Genomic DNA, 25,952 nt, shown 5'->3' on the forward strand with positions numbered 1-25,952 from the left:
CGCCTCTCCCGGTCATCTAGCCGCTCTCCCGGTCCCTCTCTCGAGAACCCTGAACCCTCTTCCCAGCATGCCTTGCGCCTCTCCTCGCGGGGAGCGCCTCACCTCACCCCTCGCCTCCCGAGCGGTCCTCCGAGGACGTCCGAAGGAATCTGCGGCGCCCGACAAGAGCGCCGCGCCGCGGCCGGGCGCCGAAAGAGGAGGAGGAGGCGGGGGGAGGGGCGGGTGCGGTGATAGGCAGGGGCGAGTGCGCACCGCGTCCCCGCAGTCCGAGTGTGGCGGCTGAAGAGAGGTATACCCGGCCTCCCGTCCCGAAGTCCGTGTTATTCGACGATAGTGCCCCGTCAGTGACACTAGCGAGCGCGGATTTTCTGGTGCCCTTCCTTCGAAACAAGTTATCAAGAGCAAAGCCGCCAAGATGTCCGCATCGGTCTCCAAGACGACTAAAACATACACGTACCGATCGACGGGCGGCGGGCAAGCCGATGTCAACATCGAGTACACCGCCGACCTCAGTGCTCTCTCCAGGCTGGAGGTAGGCATCGCTTCCACGGACCCGGCCCCCCCGCGGCCCCTCCTTACCCACGTGTCGTGCCCCCTCGGTGCTTGACGGTGCTCGACCGCTCGGTCGCCCACGGGAAGTGAACAAAATGGTGGCGCACCGAGCGTGATCGTGACCGCCTCGTGACGGACGAGTGATACGACTCCGGTGTTGCGCCCGGAATTATCCCGGCCATTAATTATTCTGTCCCTCCTCCTCAAGCACTCATGGAAATAGGAATTGCTTAAGGAAATTGAGTGAAGTATTTTTACCCCATTGGGAATTATGCAGTGCGACGGCAGGATCCATTTCATCCGGGTTCATCCTTCATTTTGTGGAATAATTTCAAGTGGAAATCGCTCTGCGATTTTCAGACCTATCGCTTTACATGGAATCATATGTAGAATTTCCCTAAATTTCTCTTCCCTTTTTTTAAAGTAAAAAAAAATCCATGTTCTACTTATAGATTTTTCGGCCGGATATTTTCTCCCTTGTGCATCCACCCTTTTTGATATTTTTTTTCGATTAACAACGTCTACTCATTCCTCATTTTTCGATAATTATATCTTCTGTGACCGTTGTGCACCCCATTACATTTAATTTGTATGTTTCTTGAGAAATTCGGCGTCATTTTTTTGTTGATTATTTTTGCATTTACTTAAAGCAGTATAATTTCTTTCGTTTCTAATTGCTTATAATATGATAGGGCCATCTAAAATTTAAAAGTCTTTTTTACATAAACACGAATCATTAATTTTTAACTCCCTTTAATTTTGTCTAATATAAATATAATTAATAAACATCTCATCACTCGTTAAACAATTATTCTCAGATAAGTCGTCCCTGAATATTTAATAATCGTTATCCCGTTTTCATGTTGTCCTTCCTATGAGCTCCACCCTCTGAAAGATGAGTATAGCTCCTAGAAGGTCTTGACACTCGCACTGACTCCGTTTCTCTTATTTTCAGGACAAAATCCGTCTCCTCCAGGAGGACCTGGAATCCGAAAGGGAGCTGCGACAAAGGGTGAGTATCATGTGCTGCCCCCGCTCTTACCTCTTCCCTCCGTCTCCTTCATCTACTGCTTCTAGTGAGAAAGAGAGATACCCCCTCCCACCATCTGTTATCCCCTCCCTAACCCACTCGTCATTCCCCCCTCCCCTGGCGACACCCCATTGCGACACCTCGTCTCGTTATGCACGGGGGGGGGGGAGAGAGGCCTCTCTCCTATAGATCTCTCTCTCTTTTTCTCTCTCTCTCTCTCTGTCCCAATGTCCTTCTTCCTTCTTCTTCCCCGGTCTCTCTTCCTTCCTTCTGCCGTCTAATTCCGAGTGGATCTAATCCTCACGCTCGGCAGGGCTCCCCGGTCTTTTCGGACGGACGACGTCTTCCTGGGAGACGGACGGAGCCTGCGCCGACGCAACAGTCTATGGGAATATTTTTGTCTCCGCCTTTCCGTGTTCTGAACCTGCCAGGATATCGGAATTCAGTCCTAAGCCGATGCTAGAAATACGAGATCCCAAGTTTTAAGGGGCCGATGTTGATTCCTAATAATTTAGGTAAATCCATGTCGAAAAAATATTTTTTTTATCCTGCCTATCCCAAGGATTAATGTAGAAACCACTTAAAAGTGCTCTTAATAATGGTAAATTCCAATACTCTTTCACTGCAAGAAGTCAAGTTTATTTGATTATGTAATTGGATTACCCTATGTAAATGTGAGTTGCAAACGCTGATTGTTAAAACAGGATCTAAAACTTTTAAATTGAAAATGCTCACAATTGAGAGAAAATTATCATGTGAAATATGAGGATTATATTTTTCGTTCCTTCAGAGCTTGACTTAAATAGCTGCATATTCACACAGCGATACACATAGGAGCTCAACATTAAGGCGTCTTTGATGACCGGTTGAATTTTTCTTATTCTCTTTTAGAATGGATTTCTATGTTAACTGCATTGTGTGAAAGTTAGAGATTTAAAATTGCATTCTTTTTCTCTTTTATCTTTAACTTGATCCGTGACTGTCAATTAACTCTTACTTTCTATAGAAAAAACAGCAAATGAGACGCTTATAGACATTCTGCATGATTCCATTTTCCATGTAATTCATTTAAGGAGTGAATGTCGAATTTATTTTAGAAAGAAATTTCGCATCAAGCGAACATTCAAATATCAGCCTCAAGCAATATCAACTGATATGATGAGGGTTTTCGTTTGATCTTTTATCCTCTCTTGAATTTTATTTAAACATAAATATAACATTATGATGATATGTCGTGTAACAGTCACGCAATACTCGCAGCCGTAACAGAAAGCGACTGAAGTAGAATCCTCTCCTAGAACACCATAAAACTGTCAAAAAAATAAAATCATAATATATATAACTATTGAGGTGCATGAATTGATCGTCATTAATTGAAAATTCAAACATCATATAGAAATCTCATTTTCAAAATCACTTTTAAATTCACATAAAATGAGGTCACAGAGTATCCCGAATGCTTGTTCATGTACCATATTTCATGCCGTGAGCTAAATTACTTTTTAAAATTTATTTTGTTTTATAGAGTTCCATTGCTGATAGAAAATGCATTTTTTAATCGATATCAGTGATGGCTGAAGTTACCACAATATTTTCCAATTTTCCGTAGCAAATGAGTCGGTAACCAAATCATCTCCTAATTATGCATTAAATATATTTGTGCGATCTTCTGTAGCCATTATTGTAGAATGCAAAATGTTTATTTTCCAATCAACTTGACAGGCAACACTCAACAACCATTTTATGAGCATGTCTTATCTGAACAATTGTAACACAATTAATAGCAATTTGGCGGTAGTGTCACTGTTCAACTGTGAAAATTTTCTGCGAAAGAGAAGAAATTCTATCAAGCATGTCACGCGTAGTTCTGGTTTTTTTCATAAAATTTCAGACGCATTTCTTACCTCTAAAAATTATGACATCTGTTTTTTGTGCGCCGTCATTCACGAGGCACCTTACCATGAATTTTTGAGAGACATGTGCTGAAGGCCCTCATCAATGAGTATCAAAATACTCCTTTGTTTACGTATGGTAGTCTCAATACTTTTATACCATTCTTCATTATTTATATTTTACATACTGAATACTTTGCTAAAATGCATATTTTTCTGTCGTTTATTGATACAAATGCTTCCTTTATGCCTTATAATATTTCATCAGCACTCGTGTGTCTATTTAAGATTTAGAGGCAGCTGGGAATCAAAACTACTACTTGGAATAATTCTGTATGAATGCGGCCCTCTGAGCTACTAATTTATGCTAACCGTGCGTAATTAATTCTTACTTCCGTATCCATGTGATTGCAGGAATTACTCTAATCTTTCCTATTCGAGTACAATGTTATTTATTCTTCGGTGATTCACATGTTGAGGCTTGCTGTCGATTTTGTGATGACAAGTATCATTGTTTCACGAGCACGCCGGAAAGTTTAGTAAATTATGCCCACCATGTAAAAGGATTTTTTCTCAGTTTAAAAACTCAACAGCTAAAATTATCACAATTTTACTTTCATTTTTTTGTGTTTCTTTTGCAAGAAAAATACATTCTCAAAGCATCTGAAGCACTCTAAAGTAGTCTCGGTTTGAGTAGTCTTTCGTTTCTTTTTAGTTCAATTCAAGGAAGTGAGCCTTCTAGGTGATGCAGGCTGACGATGTAGTCTACAGTATCTTCGCATGTTTGCGTTTGGCAGTTTGCCAGTTAAATTAATATCTTCCGCAATAACATATGTCCCTAAAATAGGACGGGATTACGTGGAGGCTTGGCTAAAATTACCTGTTATTTTAGAGTCATAATTATTTTTTGAAGAAGGCTAGCCAATATAGACATGGTAGACATTCTTTATTGGATATGTGGTCCAAATTACATAAAAGTGTTGGAACCTAGGTTGGTGTATCAGATTCATTCCAATAACCTGTAATGAATTTAATACCTTGGTGGAGATAAAATTTTTCAATCCAACTCCGAGATTCTATGCAAACCGAGGCAAAGATGAAGCTAGAATTTCGTCTAGATTTCGAGTAGTAATATTATTATTATTATCACTCGTTTATGAGTATAAGTTTATTAAGGACGCATGAGTTTTCACTTTTATGTAATCAACGTATATCTATTTTTGATAAGGGTATTTGCCCACAAAATTTTCTATAAAAGTGCTTAAGCGTTCTAGTTTTCCTTATATTTCTGAAACTGGTTCAAAGCGGGGATGCCAATATTTTTATTATCTGTTATGCCCTATATTCTTTTTTTCCGGGTAACAGCAGGTGAAATTACAATAGTCTTTCGTTTGAAAATGTTTAAGACAATAATTATTGTATTCGATTTCTTTCTGTGGCATTTTAACAACTCTACTAACCACGTATTTTAATTACCTGTAATCGCAAAGCCTAATTTGCTCTAGTTTCCTTCCTTGATGAAATGGGAACAATGTGAATTCTTCCGATTATCACATTACAAAGTTTTTTTGTTGAAGATATTGTATTGTAAATCGTGTCATGTTGTTCATTGCAGAAAATTCTCTGAAATTTCTTTCCTAATCTTCCATAACTAATTAACTCTCTAAAGAGACTATATTAAAGTTTCTGCGGAGAGGTGTAGAAGGAGAAGCACGTTTTTCGGGATTTTCGCCGCGTTGATAAATTTTCCACATCAGTTTCTCTGGCGTTCCAGCATTCATAGCAGGTTGAATCGGTGTTTTCACGTGAGATAAAGATTCAAAACTCCACTTTTCTCCTGAAGAAGCTTTCTGGAAACTGTTGTGGAGTATAAATTGACCCCTTGATCAGTAACAAAGACCTCTACCTACTAGGCTACCACGCTCCCCATCTATTCGTTAAATTTTATCAAGCACATTAACAAAGAATCGTATTTTTTGGTATCTCCAAGAATGATTTCTTCTCAAGCTCTTTACCTACGCTTGTGGCTACTCAAACTTGAATGATTTTCGGCCTCGTCAGCAAGCTACTTCCAACCTTTTCTGTTCTCAGTCATGCCAATGTCACCATCAAATTTTCACACATTTTCTACTTGATTGCCTAAGGTAACTTCGGTCTGTTGGACGTTTTTCTTCCGGGTTTCCTCTCCATTTTTCGCGTAATTTTCGGGTTATTAAATTTAAATATATCCAATCCAACAAATCCCTCTGATTTTTACCTCTACCTCTATGAGGCCTTCAGTAACACTCTTTCAGTTCTCCATTAATTTTAATAAACTACTTCCCTGGCGCAAAAGCATGTCCTTATAGCTGTATTTATATTTCATATTTGAAGGTAAAGTCATTTTTCTACATGTGTTCTAAGGCAATACCGAGAACCGTGTGACTGTCGACGCAGCGTAAAACCCCAAGTGTTATTATATTTGCTTCGCTCGGTGAAGTGTAAATATTTCCAAGTGATTGGATAAGGAGCAAGGGTTTAGCTTTTGATCAGCTTGCTTTTAAATGGAATATTAACGCGTAGCATTACAGTCGAGGAGCACTCATGTAATGTTTGACGGAAATGTGTCAGCAACATCATAAAGCTTAATAATGAAAAAAATCTGACGCTGATATTTTTGTCTAGCTATTTGTTAAGAAAAACGTTTGGCGAGTTCATGACTATTGATTATATGAGTGTGTGTGTGTGTGTAATAGAATATGCAGAATCTCAGAAAATATTCACGAATTGGAATGGAATTCAGCAAGATATTTAGCATTTCTCTGTCTTCCTCCTATCTGTGACACATATATTTACTTCTCTAATCTTCTCTCTTTGTTGTTGAATTTCAAATTGATAAAAATTTATAATAAACTTTTTTGGCAATTTAAATGAAGTAATATATTTGTGAACGCTGTATAAAGTATACGAAACGCCCTTTTTTAGCCTTTTCGAGCAGATTTTTTGTCACACTTTTTTTCGGAGCTTAGTTTGATTCTTAAGTCAAAGAATTTGTATATAACTCATATATGCTTCCGTGATCCGTATAAATGATAAAATCACTATCTTTAAATTCCATTTCCCGTTCAGCTGTTTGCTACTCCTGATGAATCGCCTCATTTGGAACATCAGTGTCACTCTTGCGTAGATCCGTAAGGTTATCATAGGCAGTAGCCGATAGTATTCATCACTATTTAATTTATTGTGTGATATTAAAGTAAAATGACAGAGAGAAATTCTTCTTCTGTTGCCGTGGTTCGAAGACTTCGTGATCACTACGATGTAAAATTAAATCGGAACTCAGATGAACATAACTTCTTTCGGGGTATGAAAATATGTTCTGACCATGTAACGTGACATCGCATCGGTTTCCCTCCATCTTATTGAATGTTTGAAATTACCAAATATTTCACATAAATTCTTTTCTTTCGCTTTTTAGTCTCTTTTTCTCGATAATCCATTACATATTTCGTATATATCTTTTTACCATTGGCGTGAGGGCGTGCATTCTTCGAGCTTAACTCAGCCGTAGATATAACCTCTATTCTCGAAATTTCTTCATCAAAATTCTTTCCAGAAAAACGAACAGTTCTAAATGCGTTATTTAATTCTTGAGTACTTTCCGTTTTTGTTTAAAACTGCTTATTTGACGTCATTTTATTTGAATTCTTAATAGTTCGCACTATGCCTAAACGAGTTGGGAAAGCTTTAGGCTTACGATAAAAAAAAATATGTCAGGTAGTGACTTTTTATTAAAACTGCTTCCTGAAGTGAAAAGTTATATTTTCAATTAAATAAGTCGTCGAGGTGCATGCATCTCACTGTCAGATAGTCAGGTTAATTATACTCGAGAACTTAAGCTTATGATATGGAGTTTATAAAATTTGCTAAATTAATAAACAGAGCTTAGCCCCTACAGTAAGTAGAACCTTATGTCCGCTGTTCCCCTTTTGTAATAACGTATTTTAAATCATTATTTTAGATGGTATCTTTTTATGTATTAGAGTATGCAGTAAATGTGACAGAATTATCGCGATCTAAAAATTGAAATTTCTTATTAGCTCCGAATTTGAATTGAACGCTATTCATGTGACAAAGCTAGGCCTGCAGAAAAGATTGCTTGTGATATAACCTAAATGTGTGTATTGCAATCTATGGAGCTCAAATATCATTCGAAGCGTCATTTAATATTTTCCCAATGGATTCAATTTCAGCCTTTATTCGCTCAGTCTGAGCTAATGTCAACCCACTATATTTAAAAACCTTTTGATAATACGTAGGAGTTGAAGGAATTAGACTTGGCTATTTCTACATGGTGTACTATTCTTTCCGAATATGATTTCGTTACTGAGTAACGCTATCGAGGAAACCTCATAATGTTACTCTGCAACGAAACCATGATCGGAAAGAATGAAACAGCAATTTTTTAATTCCTTCAACGCCTGCGATGAAGGATCTCCACGTCTCACCTTATTGATAACATTTTTAATGCTAAAAGTGATTTGGTTGCAGAAAAAATATGTAAATGTGAATAATCCCATATTTTCCTTTAGTAAAATATTTGCAAGGTTCAATAGCTTCCAAAGACCGAATAGTTAGCAACTCGCAGTCAAGTGCCTCAAGTGTTTCCAACGTCAAAGGGGCACTGGCCTCACTCACACGGACTCCAAGAGGAGAGTATTTGCTCCTTTGCATCCTCTAATGCAGCCCTGCACTTTCTCGAGCCACCCAAATCTCTTCTTGCGAATCCGACACTCTCTTTTTTTCCATTCCGCAAAAGAGCCGTTGGCGAGACGCCAATCTGTCTTCAAATAGAGCAGAAAAACGACGACTACCATTCAGTCCTTGCCGGATTCGCTCGGACTGCCTAATTTCATTAATTTTTTACTTTTATCTGAGGGATTGACTTAACTTCGGTCTACCTCGTGTTGATTGCTTAACTTATAATTCATCTGAAACCTTGTATTTCTTCAGAGTAGGTTACTAGTCACTACCGTCTTGAATTGAATATTTTTAGTTTATGCGTTTTATGGTAATGATATTGAATCATAAAACGAATTAAAAGTGAAATTTTCAAATATTTTAAAGCAAATAGATCTTTTTTGCTATTAAATCCCTTTCTCTAGCTTCGAATATCATCTTAGACTGCCTTCGTAGCAATTTTTGTGGCACTGAAGAACTATTTTTGGCTGGTTCTGATAGAGACCAAGGAATGAAATATTCCACCAATCACAAATAACATTGCACATAAATTATATAATCGATTGTGGACGGCATACTTAAGTTCCAAGAATTGCTGCTTATAATTGTTATGAACTAGAAGACTCTAATCTCAGATTTTGAGATCTTAAGATTCGCGTAGCATTACCTCGTAGCAATCGGCAATCGTTACTTTGCCTCTTACGGGGTCTCACTATTTTGGCGGATAACATCCCTAGAGAACATCATAGCATCCTATTTCTTGTTTTAACATCGCCTCTGGGGAAATTCTAGTTTTCCTGATACCCTTAGTGGAATCCATGTTATTTGAGACATTTCTTTGGTGTTGACGCTGAGGAATTACGGACTTCCTCCTATCTTTTTATTTTCCTTTTTTAACGTGGTCTCACGCTGATAATGACAACAAAAATAATGCTATCCGAAAATATCAGCAATGATTAGAACAAACAGCTAAATTTTGTGATGCATTTTAATACAAGGCTCATGTATTGATATTGCGATTGATTTATTTTCAATTTTTTTTTCAATTGCATTCCGCGGCCCGAAACAGTCTGTAAATACCATTACGTAGGTTTTTCTTCATAAATACATAGAAATGGCTCTTTATTCATACGGTTTTCAAGGAAGTATTTTGTACTCTTGGACCTTTTCTATTATTTTGCAAGGTTTTTCGTTTTCGCTTTCCGCCAAGGAAGTGAGCCAACTTAACCTTCATATTTACTCTAGGTTTCTGAGAAATTCAACGAATTTGTTGGTTACGGACCCACCATAAAACAGTCAGTGGAGCCCCAGCAGTTATGCTCCATCCGCCTGACGCTGCTGGTGCCCTCTGGAAGGAGATGGCGGACGTGCGCACCCTCCAGCTCGGCTTTTTTTCGCGGGCGACCCGCGCACGCGCGCCGCATATATTTTGGGTGGAAGCGGTCGCGCGGCCCGAAATACAGCGTGACATGCGTGTGGGAAGGTGGGCCGCCACCGTGTAATTCCACGGGAATTCCTGGGGCCGCCCACGTCTGGGGCCGGGGTACGTCGTTCGGCTGTCGGATGGTGTGCGGGGATAGGTGGCGCCGAGAGCGGAGCGGCGGTTGACTAAAGCTCCGGATTTAGACGAAGGAGAAAGAGGTTATGAGGAAAACGAGGCGCAAGCGTGAGTCAGCGGCAGGAGTCATGTATCCAACTTCAACGCGAACCATCTCGCGCTGCTTTCCACATCAGTGGATTTTCCTCAAAACCGTCATTGATTGGCACCCTCCAATAAACTCTGTGCAGTTGAATAATCATGGGCATATACCATCTACGGGACTAAATTAATCCAATTCGGCCATATTGAGTAAGACTAAGTACAATAATAATTTATTAGTGAAGAAAACTTGGGAAATTTTAATGGGAACGTTTTTCTAAATTATTTTTTACCTATGGTAATAGAATCTAGTCAACAGTCAACCAAGTGGCGATAGAATTAAAATTACGTAATATATTGCAAAAAATCCATTCTCCCTCGTTTTATACTCACCCAATGCTTGCATCTTGCTAGAAAGTTCTTTGCAAGATCATCTGAAGAGATACTTCGGGATTTGGTAAAATGCTGTTTAGATTTAGTCTTTGATGTAATTTGTGTAAAAATGATCGTAATTGCTGCAAATTCAATGAGACGCAATTACTTTCAGTGAGAATCATTTCTGATAAATAGCATTTCTCCTTTACATAAACGAAAAAGCCAGTGTTATTGTAATGAGTACAAAATTTTTGCGTTTCCTCGAAGTTGCTGCGGCATATGGTTGAAATTAGAACTCGCTGGTATTCTTGGAAATGCAGCTGCGGGTAGTATTAGTCACACGCCAAGAAGAACTCAATTCGTTCCGTACTTATTTCGAACAACTCATGGTGTGGAAAAAGGTACTCGAGATGACAAATATTCACAACCTAGTTTGGATACTCAAACTAGGACTTATCTCTGTCCTATCGTGCTTGTATACTCATCTCACTTTGTCCTAGTAAATATCAGATTCCCTTTGACTAGAAATCTTATGATGTACCTAATGCATTAGTTTTGAAACGTCCTATGCAAGATATATATATCAATCAAGAAGATTAGGTTATGAAAACATGCTAGTTATGATTTAAATTTAATATTTTATCAAAAGAAACTTGGTCTCCCGAAAATATGGAGAAAGGATTTTTTGTGATCCGTAATCTTCTGAAGAATATTATTTTCTGCTGTAGACCTCCCGTCGTTTTAGAAATACTGATTATTTTTATGTCAACGTTAAATGGGGATTGGTTGAGCTTCATAGTAGTTAATGGGTTAACTTTTCCCAACAGATCTAAAAAATTGTATCAGGAATCAATATTCCAGAATAACTTTTATTATAAATATAAATAAATTTTTGATGCAAATGAGTCGTAATATTTTTCAAATAAGCGATATTTGGTAAAATCGCTCTAAAAATCATCTTCGTGGCATATTCTTCTTGTGCTTATTACATTATCTGCATTTTAATGGTCGGAAACTTAATCAAATGGAATATTTTAGCTATTTTTGTGGTTTATTGGATATAAACGACCCCTGCATTTTGTATATCAGAAAGAAAATTGCGTTAGAAAGGGAGAGATTTGTGAACAGGAAATAGTCGTAGAAAGTATTGTTGTACATACAAAATTGTATGAAAAGGCTTTTCGAAGAGTATAAAATTGAGCTTTGCTGTGCGGTAACTTGAATGTTGATAAAGGAGGATGAGAAATGGCTGAAGGCTTTTGAGATGTGGGTTTTGAGGAGGTGAGGTTGGCGGTGAGGAAAGTTCTTGGCATTGTGGGTAAGGGCAGAAAATTTCTTGCGTAGATAAGAAATAGTAGAGAGTGTGAATAGAGCAAGAACGTAGCGGGGAGGGATACTATAAACTTTGTTGGAGGGGAGTGCGTTAGGCAGGAGAGGAGGAAGAGAACAAGGCTCAGAGGCAGAATGATAGGGAATAGACCGTATTGCTTATGTAATAAAGAAGTTTACAATGTAAAGGGGGAATTATGGAGTAATTTTTAAATTGTTTTATCGATACTTACCTTGGCCAGTAGAATGTATTTCATTAAATGGTTATTATCGGATCGAGATTTTGTAAAAAAAATACTGGTGATTCAATGACCTGAAGTGAAGTAGAAACTGTTGAACTCAGGTTGAGTTCCAGTTCAGGGAGTGTCGTAATGGAAGTCTATCATTAGCATTTCCTAATGCTTTCGGTCAAATGCTGTAGATCTACCAGATCAGAGGAATCAAAAATCTCTGATCCAAGTTTTCTTTTAAAAGTCTCGTCCGGAGGAAACGTAAGCCACCTGCGTGTCAGGGGGTAGAACCAAATCTCCGAGAAGGTACGGAATTCATGCCCTTTTAAACTTTTCAACCTCTTCCTGCCTGGCAAGTTTTAATTCCAAATCCTTGTCGTAAATCTGGAGTTGGGACAGGTGTGGTCCGTTTTCTGCCTCCGCCCGGTAAAAATAAACCATATGAAGTCCAGCCGGTGAGGGAGATTTCTCTCCTGCGGAACGTGATAACCATCCCTCGACAAGGGCTCACAAATTACGCATCATTTTTAACCCCGTGAGAAATAAAATAGCCTTCTTGATCATTTTGGGGGAATAATTTTTATGAGGGATTTCTACGAAGGTTCTAAGGCATCACTCATGTAATTTTTACATGTTCAGTGGCATAGTAAGTCGTATTAATTGGTTAGTTAGAAAATATCTGTGTATGAATGCATTTGCCCTGCCTTTTACTCAGGAGATTTTCATTGTGTAGAATGTTTTTCTTATTAGAAATTTCATGCCCTGACTAGTGTGATGTACTGTTTTTTCTAAGTTTGAATAAACTACCTTATGTACAAAATTTTCAGCTATTTATTTCGTCTTTGTGCCAGTAAAAATTCATCGTTAATCTACAGCTAAATATGTAGAATATTGAGGTCAGTTACATGCTTCCTGCTTAGAGAATGCATTTATCATTACGCAGGGATGTTAGTAAAAGTTACAAACTTGCAATGAAAAAACGGCGAGCTGAATGTGTGATTATTTAGGTCAGTCTGCTTAGACTCTACATCTATCATTAGGCAGGGATGTTAAACGTAAAGAAATTGCGTTCTACGAACCGCTTCGGGATTGGTTTGGTTTAAAAGAATGGTTGATGAAACCGAACCGTTTAGTAGCAACTGTGCAAGAAACATTGAAATCATTTAATATCCGCATTTCCTCCTCATAATACGAAAAATGCAAGCAATGCGAAATAATTCTTTAAAGTGCGTAATGTGTCTACTGTTTTTGGACATCATTATTCCCCAAGTGGATATGCAATCGACAAGCTGAGTAAAAAAATATAATATTATTATTATCTCCTGTTAGACGTTAATATAGTAAGTATTCCTTTGGTAAGCAAGTTATTAAGAGGCACTTAGAAAAAGTATGAAAATTTAAGGAACTTGTTTTATTATAACATCCCTTCGAAAAAGTTTTTGAGGGAATATTTTAAACGGATTTTTTGACGTGGTTCATTCAAAAATCGCGTAATTGGTAGACCACGTGCTCTGCTTTTCTCTTTGACGTGGGTTCAGTTATGGAATTTATTTATGAATATTGTGTCGGGCGAAATAATTTTTAGTTTTTACATTAGTTAATCATCGGATTGTCATTTGCCCTTCATTTTTTGTCACATTCCACGGCCCTCATTTTTATTTATGTTTCGATACATTGCATCCTCTATAGCAAATAAATATATAATTGAGCCGCTACCCACAAATATTTAATTTGGATATTAGATAATTAAAACTCAACCTACTCTAAAAAGAGCATGTTTAGAACCTTGTGATCCTAAATGATGAATTCTACACAGCTAGAGGGTACCAGATAACATTTATCTTTGTGCACATTTTTAATGACCTTCAAAATTATTGTCACTTTTTTCTTTTTGATTAATTGAATTTGTTCTGGAATCTATTACTTTGAAACTAATTCCTTTTTCTTTATTGTGATCTCAGATTGAGCGCGAGAAAGCAGACCTCAGCGTGCAGGTGATCCAGCTGTCTGAGAGGCTGGAGGAAGCCGAGGGAGGAGCTGAAAGCCAGGTGAGAAGGAGGCCACGCCCCTTTTGTGTCCCACCGGCCAATCCCCTGCGAGAGACGGCTCGAAGCGAGCGCTAAGTCACCGCATTGGTCTCTCGCTACGGGTGGTGCCTGCGCGCACGAGTCTTCCCCGCCCTCCAAGCTGCTTCCCCTCCAGGCACCCACCCCAGCTCAATTCTATCGATGTGCCTTCCAGAAACCCCTAACGGGCGAGAAATATGAGTCTTCTCATTCAAAATTCCTTCTCGACGTGAGAGTTCCTAGTTTAAGTGAGTCTGTTTAAGTCAAAGATGGATGGATGAATAAGCCCGCCGTACATTCGTGAGGATTACTTTGAACACGTAATCCACATAAAAAATAATTTTATTTCACATCCGTGGCCTTAAAACTCGACATTCCGTGTGTCCAATCATGATCGAATGGTCATAACGAATTTACATTGTCCTTATAAGGTGCTCAATATTTTTAGTTCTGTACAGAATCAAAAGTCATCAATTATTTAGCGAGGGGTTGTTTCTTTTTTGTTTTTTTTTCAGAAACTTCATATTCAATTGCATTCTGTAATTGACCTGTATGAAAGGGAGGGAAGGGGGATGTGGTGGAAACGGTGGCAAAGAAATTTTCACACGAAGTGTTGTGAAACAAATGGAGTGACTCATGGGGTTATGGACGCTTGAAAATACGTTGGAATCCTTGGAAATCAGGTCCGCGTCTTGGCGAATGGTCGGCAACGGAATGAAGTAATTCAAGATTCACCCGATCATTTAGTTCGTTCTATTAATTTCTAGTGTCCTCCATCATTATTTTTTTGCATTAACCCTATTTTTTCCTCCCTCACTCCCTCTTCGCATCCCCAACCAATCATTTTATACATGCCTCATCCTTACCGTATGCCAGTAACTACCAGTCATCTTGTGTGGCTCGAAACACTCCATCCAAGTGGCCCTGGCGAAGCGCGGACCTGACGCCAAGGATTCTCCAGCGTACCGAACCTCTTTTGCTATCAAAATATTCAGTTTTTTTCATCACCATCTTTCAGTACTTTCCGCCCTCAACTTCTCTTTCCCCCCTTTAAATAGCACAAATAATGCCCGCTGAAAAAAAAATGTTTTTTTGTAATACAACCCCATGGCAAAAAGCTGAGGAGCCTCTTTTCCAGTCCTCGTATTTTTTTACTCTTTCACTCCATTTTTGGTCAAAAATATCTCACAATCAAGTTTATTTTCTTTGCCCAACCTAAACTTACGGTTTTTCTGGAAGATGAAAGACCCCCGCACAAGTTAAAAACAAGGTATGCTTCACTCCAACTATGGTCGCGAGGTCCGCACGAGTTAAAAACAAGGTATGCTTTACTCCAAATATGATGCAACACGCAGAACTCCCGAGAGTTTAAGGGTGCATGTTTTTAGGATAACCGATTCCGGACGATTGTGGCATTCTTATTTCATAGGAAATCCTCACGTGCTTCTCGCGGGTTACTGAAAGTTGTTCCCTTTAATTTGGTGCGGAAGATGTGCTTATTTCAAAAATATTTATTTTCATTGAACTACTGCATGTTTATTAAGATGAATGAGCAAAAATTCTTTGACAAACATTGTTGTAATATTCTTGTTAGAGTAATGTCAGTACACGAAGTGAGGGCATTCAAAGTGGCATTGGAAATTTTTATGGGGCGGATGATTTTCTTGTCGATCGAAATTTTCGGCATCATTTATACCCGGTGTATTTTGGGTGGTTTGTTTTATTGAAACGTCTATCGAATGGTCATAATGAGAAAGTGATACTGAGATAAGAGAAAAGAACTTAAGTTGGGCTTATTGACCCCGCGGTTAATTCATAATTCGTTATCTAGCACCAGTAATGACTATTTTTACTCAGTACTGTGGGTGAAGAGATCTTTTCCAATTGCTTACCGAACATAACATAAGCATACGATTGAGCATAAGTAAGTAACGAGCATAAATTTCATTTTACCATTAGGTTAATTGGGCATTTTCGTCTTTGTATTGTACATTTTTTACATGTATAATTAATATTTATTAAAGTAAATGAACCAATCTCGATATATTATGCTTCCTGTATTAAACCTGAATCATACGTTCATTTTACGCTTACAAGTTAAATAATCGTTTCAGCTGTACTTTTCAATGCCATACTGGGAATATGATTTCTGAAGCCATCAGTTTTTTATCACATGCTCATTTGAGGGGCCCATGGTATTTAATGTGGTCGTAATCATAAAGGTAAATGGCGTCGCAGCAAAATGAGTTTGGTCTCGTGCGATTATTGCCTGCTGCTGTATTTCACGTACGTGTTGAGTGATATAAAACGCCACTGCAACATGAGATAGGAATGGAATAAATCTTAACCATTGCTACCTCCTCAGAAAATGATGGCATCTGAGACTCATCATCTGAGCTGCCATTGCCAACATCCCTTAACTTGTACGCATAAAATGATCTTTGAATCAGGCTTTACGCAAGGCTGCCTAAGATCGAACTTTGTCGCCGCAGTCGATGGCGTTGGGTGTAATGCAGACGGCTGTTTAAATTGCATACTGTTCGTGGCGTGGTTTGCCCATACATTTCCCTATTTCGGTCGCTCGGGGATGGAATAAGGAAGGGAAGTATTTGCATGGGATTTCAATGTCCGCCACTCCCTCTGCCGGCAGTTCGAGATCAACAAGAAGCGCGACACTGAGTTGGCCAAGTTGCGCAAGCTGCTGGAGGATGTGCACCTGGAGTCCGAGGAGACGGCCCACCTGCTGCGCCGCAAGCACCAGGAGATCGTCGTCGACTTCCAGGAGCAGATCGACCAGCTCACCAAGGCCAAGGCCCGGTGAGTGCCCTCAAACCCTTGTTTGATTGCTTCCACTCCCTCATTTGTGAACAACGCCATTATTGGACGAAGTGGTCAGGCCACGCAGCAACGGACTACCGAGCCCTGTGGTCGGTGGAGTGGCCAGTTTCGTTCGGATTTTAACTACTTGAAATTCAATTTGGCGACCTGAGTGATTACGGGGCTAGGTAGACAGCCGATGGCCAAATGCTGGCCTCATCGCTGGCTAGAATAACTTCAATGAGAATCCATGTCCGATAATGAGCTGAGTGGCCAGCTGTGTCGCTGGCGATGTGGCCCTACCACCTCGTCTAAAAAGGCCCTAAAATGAAATCAATCACTCACTCAGAGCTTCAACCCTAAGAATGGGTTGGATACTAGAGTGAAGAGCTCGCGGTGAACTAATCCGTGGGCATTTGTAACGCACAAATTCAATTTCTGACTCGGTGTCACCTCGCACTTTGAGGATTTTTGAGCGATGACGAATTACAGATCCACCCGAGATAGGACCTGAGATATTCCAACTGTAGGCAAGCGCTAAACCCATTATTCCACCTCTCTTCTACATATGAATGGCTATCGCAAATCTACATTTTAAGGAAATCGCGACCCGGGATACGATGTTTTAGAGTCATCAACGGGTTACCTTTGACCTGATCAATGATCATGTCTTTGAGATATTGGAAGGTCGTTATTTTTTTATTTATAGGCAGATTTTATCGAGTATAACTTGTATTCGTATTGATAGTATTCCGCCAATTTTCTATTGTCCTGGTTTCATGTGGGCTATTCTTTCTTGTCAAAAGTCTCCAGTACCCCTTCCACGCGTGGCCTTGGTCATTAATGCCGTGGTTTCACCATAATTCTGCGGTGTTCGTGGTATGCTGTGATTTTCAATGAAACTGTTATTTTCCGTTATCTCCCTTGGAAAATCACGCATTTACGACATTCACACGCGAACTTCATAGAATTGATGAAAAAAATTGGGTGGACACTCTCGTAAAAGGTTGCCATTTTTCTATTTTCTCAAGAAATGCCGACAGGCGTCGTCACCTCTCCCTCATTGCAAGCGAATCCTGGTCTGGTGGTAGCATTTCAACAACATCTCACACATTCTTTGTTTTCATCCCTTACCCATCCCCTCCCTCTACTTCACCCACTTGCCCTTGTCTTTTACATTCACAACAACGCAGTCAGACATGTAGGCTCTGTCGTTCCTCAATGCTCCTGAGCCGCAACTCTTTATCATGGAGCCATTATGGGCGAAACCTATCCCGAAAAATACATTGGTTATAGACAATGCGAACTTATGATTTTTTGACTTTAAAGTCATTTTAATGGGAACATATCCGAATTGAGACTTTGTAAATGAAATTTTGAGTCTACTAACTGTTATAATACTTATTATAAAGATTTTTATCGCCCCTGAACTGAGTGTTTTTGCGATTTCTTTCGCTGTAATCCCTATCAATGTACTTTCAGCTGTGGTTGCGCTCATACGCCGTGTGATTAATTTATCAGTTAGATTTTAGTGATAAAAAACTATTATTTTAAGAGGCATTATGATTGAGTACGTGTTAATTATCTCGAATGTGTTTTTTTTTCTTTTGAAAATCCAGAACAAAAATATCAAACTGTTCGAAAAATTGACTTAAAGTATTATTAAATAGTGTTAAAGTCGCCGATGCTGTGAGTGATTCGCTCGGTAAGATTTACCCTTCTGCTCATTTTTCGTGTTGACATTTGAGGAGCCATCTGTGTGGGCGCGTGTGTGTGTTTGATTGATGGCCTGTCGTGAAGGAAGAGGGCGTCCGTTCCGCGGTACTCTCCCCGCCGAGGCGAGAGCGACCCTCCGCCCGCCCGCTTTTCCCCGCTCGCCCTCGCCGCGGGCGGAGGCGGGCGAGGCGGGCGGGCGGAGGGAGTGGCCTCTGCCGGTGGGGGCGAGGGGAGGGCGCCCGCTCTCCTGCTGATGTAAGAATAGTCTCCTGCCGGCTTTGTTCGAGGCGGATAACCTTTACAGTCAAAAACTTCCCGAGAGAGCTTAGTCTGGGAAACGGGACACCCAACCGTGGTGCTCAGGAAACGGGTGTATTTTGTCCGAGATCCACTAATCATGGCAGAGCCTCTTCATTCTATCCCTTCGCTAACTAACGTCTTCGGAATCCGAATATTTTTCCTCAGGATTTCTTTGGATCAACGGATGTTTTATCTTTCCTACGTGCCAGATAGTTTATCAAGAGTTAGGTGGATTCCTAATTTTATCTTCCCGTTTCTTTTCACGTAAAAGCTTATTTTACAATCGAAAAGCTAGCCTCTCGGATTTCTCTACTTTCCAAAATCGGTTTTTTCTCCAAAACAGCTCGCCTCAAAATTGACCATTAAATATGCCGTGAAATGACTTTCCATGTTATCATTTTATGCTATGAGTGGAGAACCATACCATGCCGCATCTCAGGAGTAATGAGTGTTGACGGTGGCATAAATTTAGGTTGCTCTTATGAAAGCATTCATAATTAAAATCGTTTAACATTGATATATTTTACCCTCAAATTTTTCCTTTTGGAACCCTGCCCTTCATCTCGTATTTCTATTCGACCTTTGAAATTCGCCAATATATTTGTTAAGTACGTCCCGAATATACTACATTAATTACACATGACCTTAACAATTAGGACTATTATTTTATTAAGAATATTTTGATGTGTACTAAAAGAGATAATTTTAGCACATAATACTCCGTGAGACTTGGTGTGCATCACTCATTGTGAGAAAATACGTAAAACAAATTTTATGGTTTGCCCCAATTTTTTTGTATTGTGCGTTTACTGTTCAAGATTCTGTCATTAAGAAATAATACCCTGTGGCTATTTTATGTGGTGATTGAAATGGTGTTAAATTGGCTGAAATTCAATTTGAAAATGTATTTACGGCTTTATGCCTGTATTTACCGTAATTAACCGGCAAGCGTACTTGCACTTTTGGCTTCAGGTTTCTGAAATCCAATGTTGACTTATTTTCGTAATTTTAATCTTTCATTAAATTTCCTTCGTTTGAGTAATCCGATATTTTTATGCCAAAATACGGATGCGTTGCGAAGTAAAATTAATTATCTTCTTAGTTAGAGTTAACTTCCTAGACTAATTATGCTGCTGCTCTTTTATGCCTATTTGAGAATCTCCTTGCAAATTTATCCCCCGGATTCCAGGAATATTAGGGTTTAACGATTTTTAAGTGCTTTGAATGACTTTAAATCAGCCCTTAATCATTTCAACGTGAGAGTTAATGAAAATGGCGAAATAAGTGTTTTCAGCAACTATCACCGCTCACTTGCAAATTTAGGCTTCATCAAAGCTCCGCATTCCTATTCTTCCTGCTCGATGGTAGCACTAAAACAGTTGAATCTCCGGCAGCGTAAGGCTAGCGATGCCATTTTGCGCTAAGTGGAGTGGAAGAGGTTTCGGAAAGATTTCGGGTTACAGAACCAAATAAGTTCTAAAAATATCATGTGTGTGTGTGCAGAAGGATTCTGGCCTTCCCCTGCGCTAGTTATGTTTCGTACGCCCCAGATGGCATGGGCCTAGGATAGTAGACCAGAATAAACATGCGCCTGTCCCAGCCTACTCTCCTCCTCACTTCCCATGAGCACAGTGGCGCCGCCAAGAGCACCGTCTCAAACCTAACTTTTAACTCTCAAGAGCCTCGAGGGAAGTCTTCAGAAAACAGCCTCACCCTCTCCAAAACAGATATCTGTGATTATTGGACGTGTAAATGATGTCTTTATCTTTGAGTCCACTCTTTGAACTCTTTTTATAGGGAAACAATGATTTTTTTTCAGTTTTACCGCTTTTAAATCGATATTTAAGAATTTTACTGTGCAATATCTAGTAAGAATCTTTCTAAAATGTTGAACATTACTGTTTGTTCTTACTAGTACCATATTTTATGCGTATTGCTGATATTCTCAATACGTACCTTTTACCAATACCAAAAAATATTTTATAATTTTGTATAAGACCATTTTTCTCAGTGATACGGAAGTTTTCTGTGTCCTTTCTAGTTATATTTAGTACAAAGTATTATTTTCCCCAGAATACGGAATAAAATGCTGCTAGTTTTATCACTAACTAGTATTAGGCCGTTTGTTTGATTTGGATACGAAAAGTTTCACACATTCACTTTATTGGATTCTATTTCATTAATAGTATACTTTTTAGGTATAAATTGTTTCATTCGTTTTTAAAGTAATGTACAGAATTAATCTTTCTAAAGTCTTCTATGGTCCATCTTGATGCACAGAATACATGCCCCATGCTTGAAATCACGTTGGCAAAACTTTATGAATTAAAGCATCGTTCTAGTCCATCAGTGCCGCAATTATTTCTATATTTTCTTTCGGTGTCTTGCTGGTGGAATCATTTATTTCTCCCTTCCTACTGCTCTAAGTAGTTTCTTGATTTTTTAAGTAAAAATAGAAGAGCGCTTTTTCATTTATGAAAAAAGTGCTTACGATCTGTCAAATAATATATTTCATAAGCTCTGGCGTCGCATATTATATGTGCACATTTTTTACTCCGGTGGAGTAAAATATTTGGTGCCTTGGTTGCAGAATTCTGTTTTTAGGTATGCGGTGTTATTTCTAAATATTTCTCATTTGGTTCGAAAAAAATTCATAGTTACGAGATACTAATATGATGCGTTTCCGACGTAGGTCATTTGTTGACAAACTGCCCTTTCATTACTGTCCTGCCGCGGCTGTGATCGTTTCCTTATGTTGTAATGTAGTCCTTTCCAAATATCCTTGCGCCTAAGGTCTGGGTCCTTGAATACTTGATGCTGCAGAAAATATGTGCGACTTCGCGGAAACCATTTATATTGCTGGATAGACTCCGCATACTGTACTGTGCCTGGCTTACAGGAAGTCGTACATCGGGAAACTACCCTTTCCCCCAACTCCAAAAATAATAGATGTCTTTCAGTCGCTAAGACATTTAAAACGATGTAATAGCCGTCGCCGCTACGTTTTCGATCCAAGCAGTGAACGGAATCGTTTTTGAGCGAGGAGTCAGATGCATCCATCCGCCCCGCACCCAATCAGGGCTCGGTCGCCGACAAAGAAGAGATCGGATCCGACCAAAGAACGGCCACCCAAAGTTGGTTTCTCGTGAGAACCGCTGGAATTCCTGAATAGAAAAGGTACCGTGGAGAGAAGGGAACCATTTGTTGTGTGTGAGGCAATTTGCCGGAGAGATGACGGCCCGGCGTATGAGTTGTTGAAGGGTGGGTGGGGATGCTATGGGAGGGGTAAGGGGAGGGGTTGGAAATAGAAGCAGGGCAGCGACGGCGCGCTAATTCCGTCCGCGGGAGGGGAGGGGCGGGAGGCAGGACCACTTCCCCCACCTCTTCCCCTCCCAGGGGGCACCACTTCTGCAAGGGAGGCACTCTGGCGGGCGGACCTCTTGTCCAACCTCGAGTATACATTCCAAGAGCCTAGCTTAACTCTCCTGCCTCCTTCAGAAAAAAGGATATTTACACTTTCCATCAGTCGATGAAAGACAGCCTTGAAATTTCCCCTCCTGACGTGGTGGCTCGAATCCCTTCCTTTCAGATATTGCCGCAAAATTCCTTAGAATCGGTGTTTTTGTGAGGGAACTTCGTCCCGGAAATTTTGTGTGAGCTTAGAGTAAGGTTAAACTTAACCTGCTGTAAGTGCTACTGCTTCTGAGAAAATGCGTTAAAAAAATCGGATCGACTTTTAGCATATCGTTTTATTCAATCTAGAGTGTTCGTTAACCTAGCGGTATCTCTGAATTTCTATGAACTCTTCAGTCGAGAGTGAGCAAAGTCTCATTTTTAAGGGTGAACGTGTCGCTGTCAGTAAAGATGTTTTAGCATAGGCGTTAGTTGTGAAAATATCTCGCATTTTATTTAAATTAATAATTTTTCGATTCATTTGGAAGGCTTACCGGAGTCAATCAAATATTTTACTGCAGTCTATAAATTTTTGATTGAATGTATTTAAAAAAACTTCGTTACCCCCATTTTTACAATACTCAATTCATTATCTATTCAGAGATGCAAAGGCATTATGCCTCTTTTACGAGGAGTCTAGCGGTGCATCCTTTTTTTCTACTATGCGGTATCTCTTCGCTCGAGATGCCAACCGTGCCATGGAGCTATTATCGCCGTGATTGGCCCTTTCATTGGTCGCGACACCCCCTCCTCCCACCCCCTAACCCACCCCCACTCCACCGTCCCTTCTTCCTTTGTAACCTACTTCCGCGATATTCGTCTCATGCACTCCGGCTCTGGTCTTTGTCTCTCTGGTCCTTGTTATCTGCATATTTTAGCAGACTCGCGCTCGTGTTTAGCTTCATTCATTATTCGCTTGAAGAATTGAATCACTTTGTGTTTGAATTTCGGTCCACCAGGCAGTAGCCTACTTATAGCAATATGTAGCAGTAGTAATAATAATAATTTACTAACGTATTGAACAAGACGTTGCATTGCATACTAACATTTTTTTAGCTGTTTCGCCTTGCTGTTGACTATCGAATTAGGACCCTCGTTCAGTCCTCTGGCATTCAATCTGCTTCTTCTTAGCTTATAATTTGCCATAAGGCTCATTATCTCATTTAATAAATCTTATTTGGAGCTATTTTCAGCTTTTTATCGGTGAAACATCACTTCGAAATATTTCTCGTGGAAACCTCTCAACCCAAAGGAGGTATTCTGCTCGGAATAGACATATAGGGTGGGATCCTCATTCCGAAATGCTGTATTCACCCAGTCATCAATTGGACAAAATACTTCGAAAACTTTTTAATGGTGGAACCCCGACCATTTTCAACTCATCCGCGTTTTCTCAATGGATATTTATATTTAAGGGACAGTTTAAATCAAAGGACATTGCGACACAAGAGAAAATTGGGCATTGGGGTTTCAGAATGATATGGAATAGTTAAGCCGGCAGTAACTAGTGAAATTCTTAAGCTCTCACCGTTAGAGGTTGATTTCTAGTCATAAGTCTACTCTTCATCGTCAAAATCGAGTAGAATATTGGGCGACTTCCTTGTGAGGTTTTTAGAGAATTTTTTAGTGTTTCACAGTTTTTTTCCTCAACATTTTCGGAAAACAAAGTTCTTTCTTTCTAAATTAAAATTGATGTTGCACGGACTAGTTGTCAGCTCTATCCGTTGGCTCCATTTTTCCGTCCACTTCACCTTCCCAATTCTCGTCCATCATTGCATCCCAAACGACTCACTATCTTTTTCCATCCACCTTCCTCAGCGTCCACCTTCAAATGAAAAATTTTCTCATGGCAATTCTTGTATATTTCACAGCCGTTCACGCGGCAGGGTTAGAAATATTACACATACCGCTTTGCGCGGCTTTAGCGCAGGTTTGAGGCTCTCAACCGGTTGTGGCTTCTTGGAAGTCCATTCTCCCTCGCGTTGCCATCCTTGATGGACCGCGAGGGCCTAACACCTTGTGCCATGATCCTCGGTATAATTGCCATGGGAATTAAAGAACCTGGATAGCGAGGGGAATTACTGAAAAATTGTAAGGAACAATATGTACCTGAGAACTACCCATGAAAAAAACTGGAAATAAAATGATTTGAAACTAGTGGTCTGCGCATTGGCCCGGAAAGCCAAAGGTCCGTGCTTCGATTCCCGGTCCAGGGGAATTTTTTCTCATGGAAATTCTTGTATAAACCAGAGTTATCCCTGATTTCTGGAGCATTATTAGAAATTCACCGTCATAGAAGAATATTGCCGATTTTTGCCGTTGCTATTTGACAAAGTTCACTCTATTCTCTCCGCTAGATACTTGGAGCCGTCTCCGCGGCATACTTGGTCGTTCCCTGGATTCCGCAATCCCCTTTTCCTTTTGGTCACGTGGTGGAGAAGTCACGTGGTGGGGCGCTATTTCGGGGCGCGCGGGGTGAATCCTCTCTGAATGGAGAGAGGGAGGGAGCGGGCGGGCGGGTGGGAGGGAAGTGAGGAAGAGGCGCATAATTAGACGAAAATCAGGGAGGGGCTCGATTATACATAATCCGTCACATTCTTTCTCGGTCCCCTCAACAACCAGCACCGTGTTTCCCTCACTCACCAGTCGTGGAGACACGTTTTTCTTCAACTCCCATCTCCTCACTCCCTTATGTGTCATCCCCCCATTTCCTGTTTCTATTATGTCACTTATTTAAATGCGTTTTCCAGTTTATGAGGGTTTATATGAAGCATATTATATATATTGTTGAAAACAGTGCTAGAGGGAAGAATGTTAGGTAAACGAGGGAGGGGAAGGAAAAGAATGGGATTTTTAGATAGAATGAAAAGGAGTAGGTCTTATTGTGCATTGAAGAGGGAAGTGTGCATGATGTAAGGGGAGGCTCCCGGAATTCTTCTTAAGCACTCCATGGAAACCTACCTTAATCGGTATAATACTTTAATAATAATATGAAGCATTATACTAATTACCCGGCTAGTTGGTCGTTCCGCAATTCACCCCATTTCGCCATAAGGGCTATTCCTTTTCATACTGTCCATGAACTCATTTCTCATCTTCCTCTCAAGCTTGTCTAACATATCGTTATCCAACAAAGTTTTCAGCACCCTTTACCGTTTAGAATTCATTCCATACAAAACTTTTGCATTTTCCTTATCCCCTCTTTAAACTTTCCTTTCCTCACCAACCGTGTCAAGAACTTCCCCATTTCTTTTACCTGCCCGTCCATTTCACCTTCTCCATTCTCGTCGGTCACCGCATCTCAAACGACTCCAGTCTTTTTTCATCCTCCTTCCTCAGTGTCCAAATTCAAGCATATGGATTTCAATTCAAAAAACTAAAATTTATCTTTATTTACGGAGCATTATATAAAATTCACCGTGAAAGAAGAGTATGCTATGAATTTGTTACCATGCATAAAAATGCAGAATTTCTTTCTCATACACCTAATTTTACTGGAATTAGAGCATTTAGACCCATACATGGCTCAAAAATGTAGTGATTTTTCACTTTCTTCATTCCATTAGTGCTTAAAGGACATAAATTAGGCCTTTGCCGTCGACGTTATTTTGAACATTACTTTTGGCCCTTTAAATAACATTATTCAGACGTATCAATCTCCGGTTGAATTTGTGTTTTATGTACAAAATAAGGATTCGCTTATTAATTGTAAAATTACGTTTGAATTACCAGAGGTAGGAGTCGAAAATTTCTACGCGTTATTATGGGAAATCAATAAAGTAGATGTGATACAGCTACAAAAATTTCATTTTTAGCATGCCAAAACTGGTATAA

General features: G+C 39.8%; 1 protein-coding gene across 1 annotated transcript in view; it reads left to right on the top strand.

The window, feature by feature from the left end:
- The first annotated feature begins 253 nt into the window (after positions 1 to 253).
- Positions 254 to 25,952, top strand: part of LOC124158616 (paramyosin, long form) — a 53,776-nt gene continuing 28,077 nt past the window's right edge. Inside the window, exons 1-4 of the mRNA XM_046533787.1 lie at positions 254 to 532; positions 1,508 to 1,564; positions 13,728 to 13,814; positions 16,483 to 16,649. Coding sequence (XP_046389743.1) covers positions 416 to 532; positions 1,508 to 1,564; positions 13,728 to 13,814; positions 16,483 to 16,649 — 428 coding nt within the window. The 5' untranslated portion in view covers positions 254 to 415. The remainder of the gene's footprint in view (positions 533 to 1,507; positions 1,565 to 13,727; positions 13,815 to 16,482; positions 16,650 to 25,952) is intronic.

The sequence above is a fragment of the Ischnura elegans genome, chromosome 5, assembly GCF_921293095.1.
Source record: "Ischnura elegans chromosome 5, ioIscEleg1.1, whole genome shotgun sequence".
Lineage (NCBI taxonomy): Eukaryota > Metazoa > Arthropoda > Insecta > Odonata > Coenagrionidae > Ischnura > Ischnura elegans.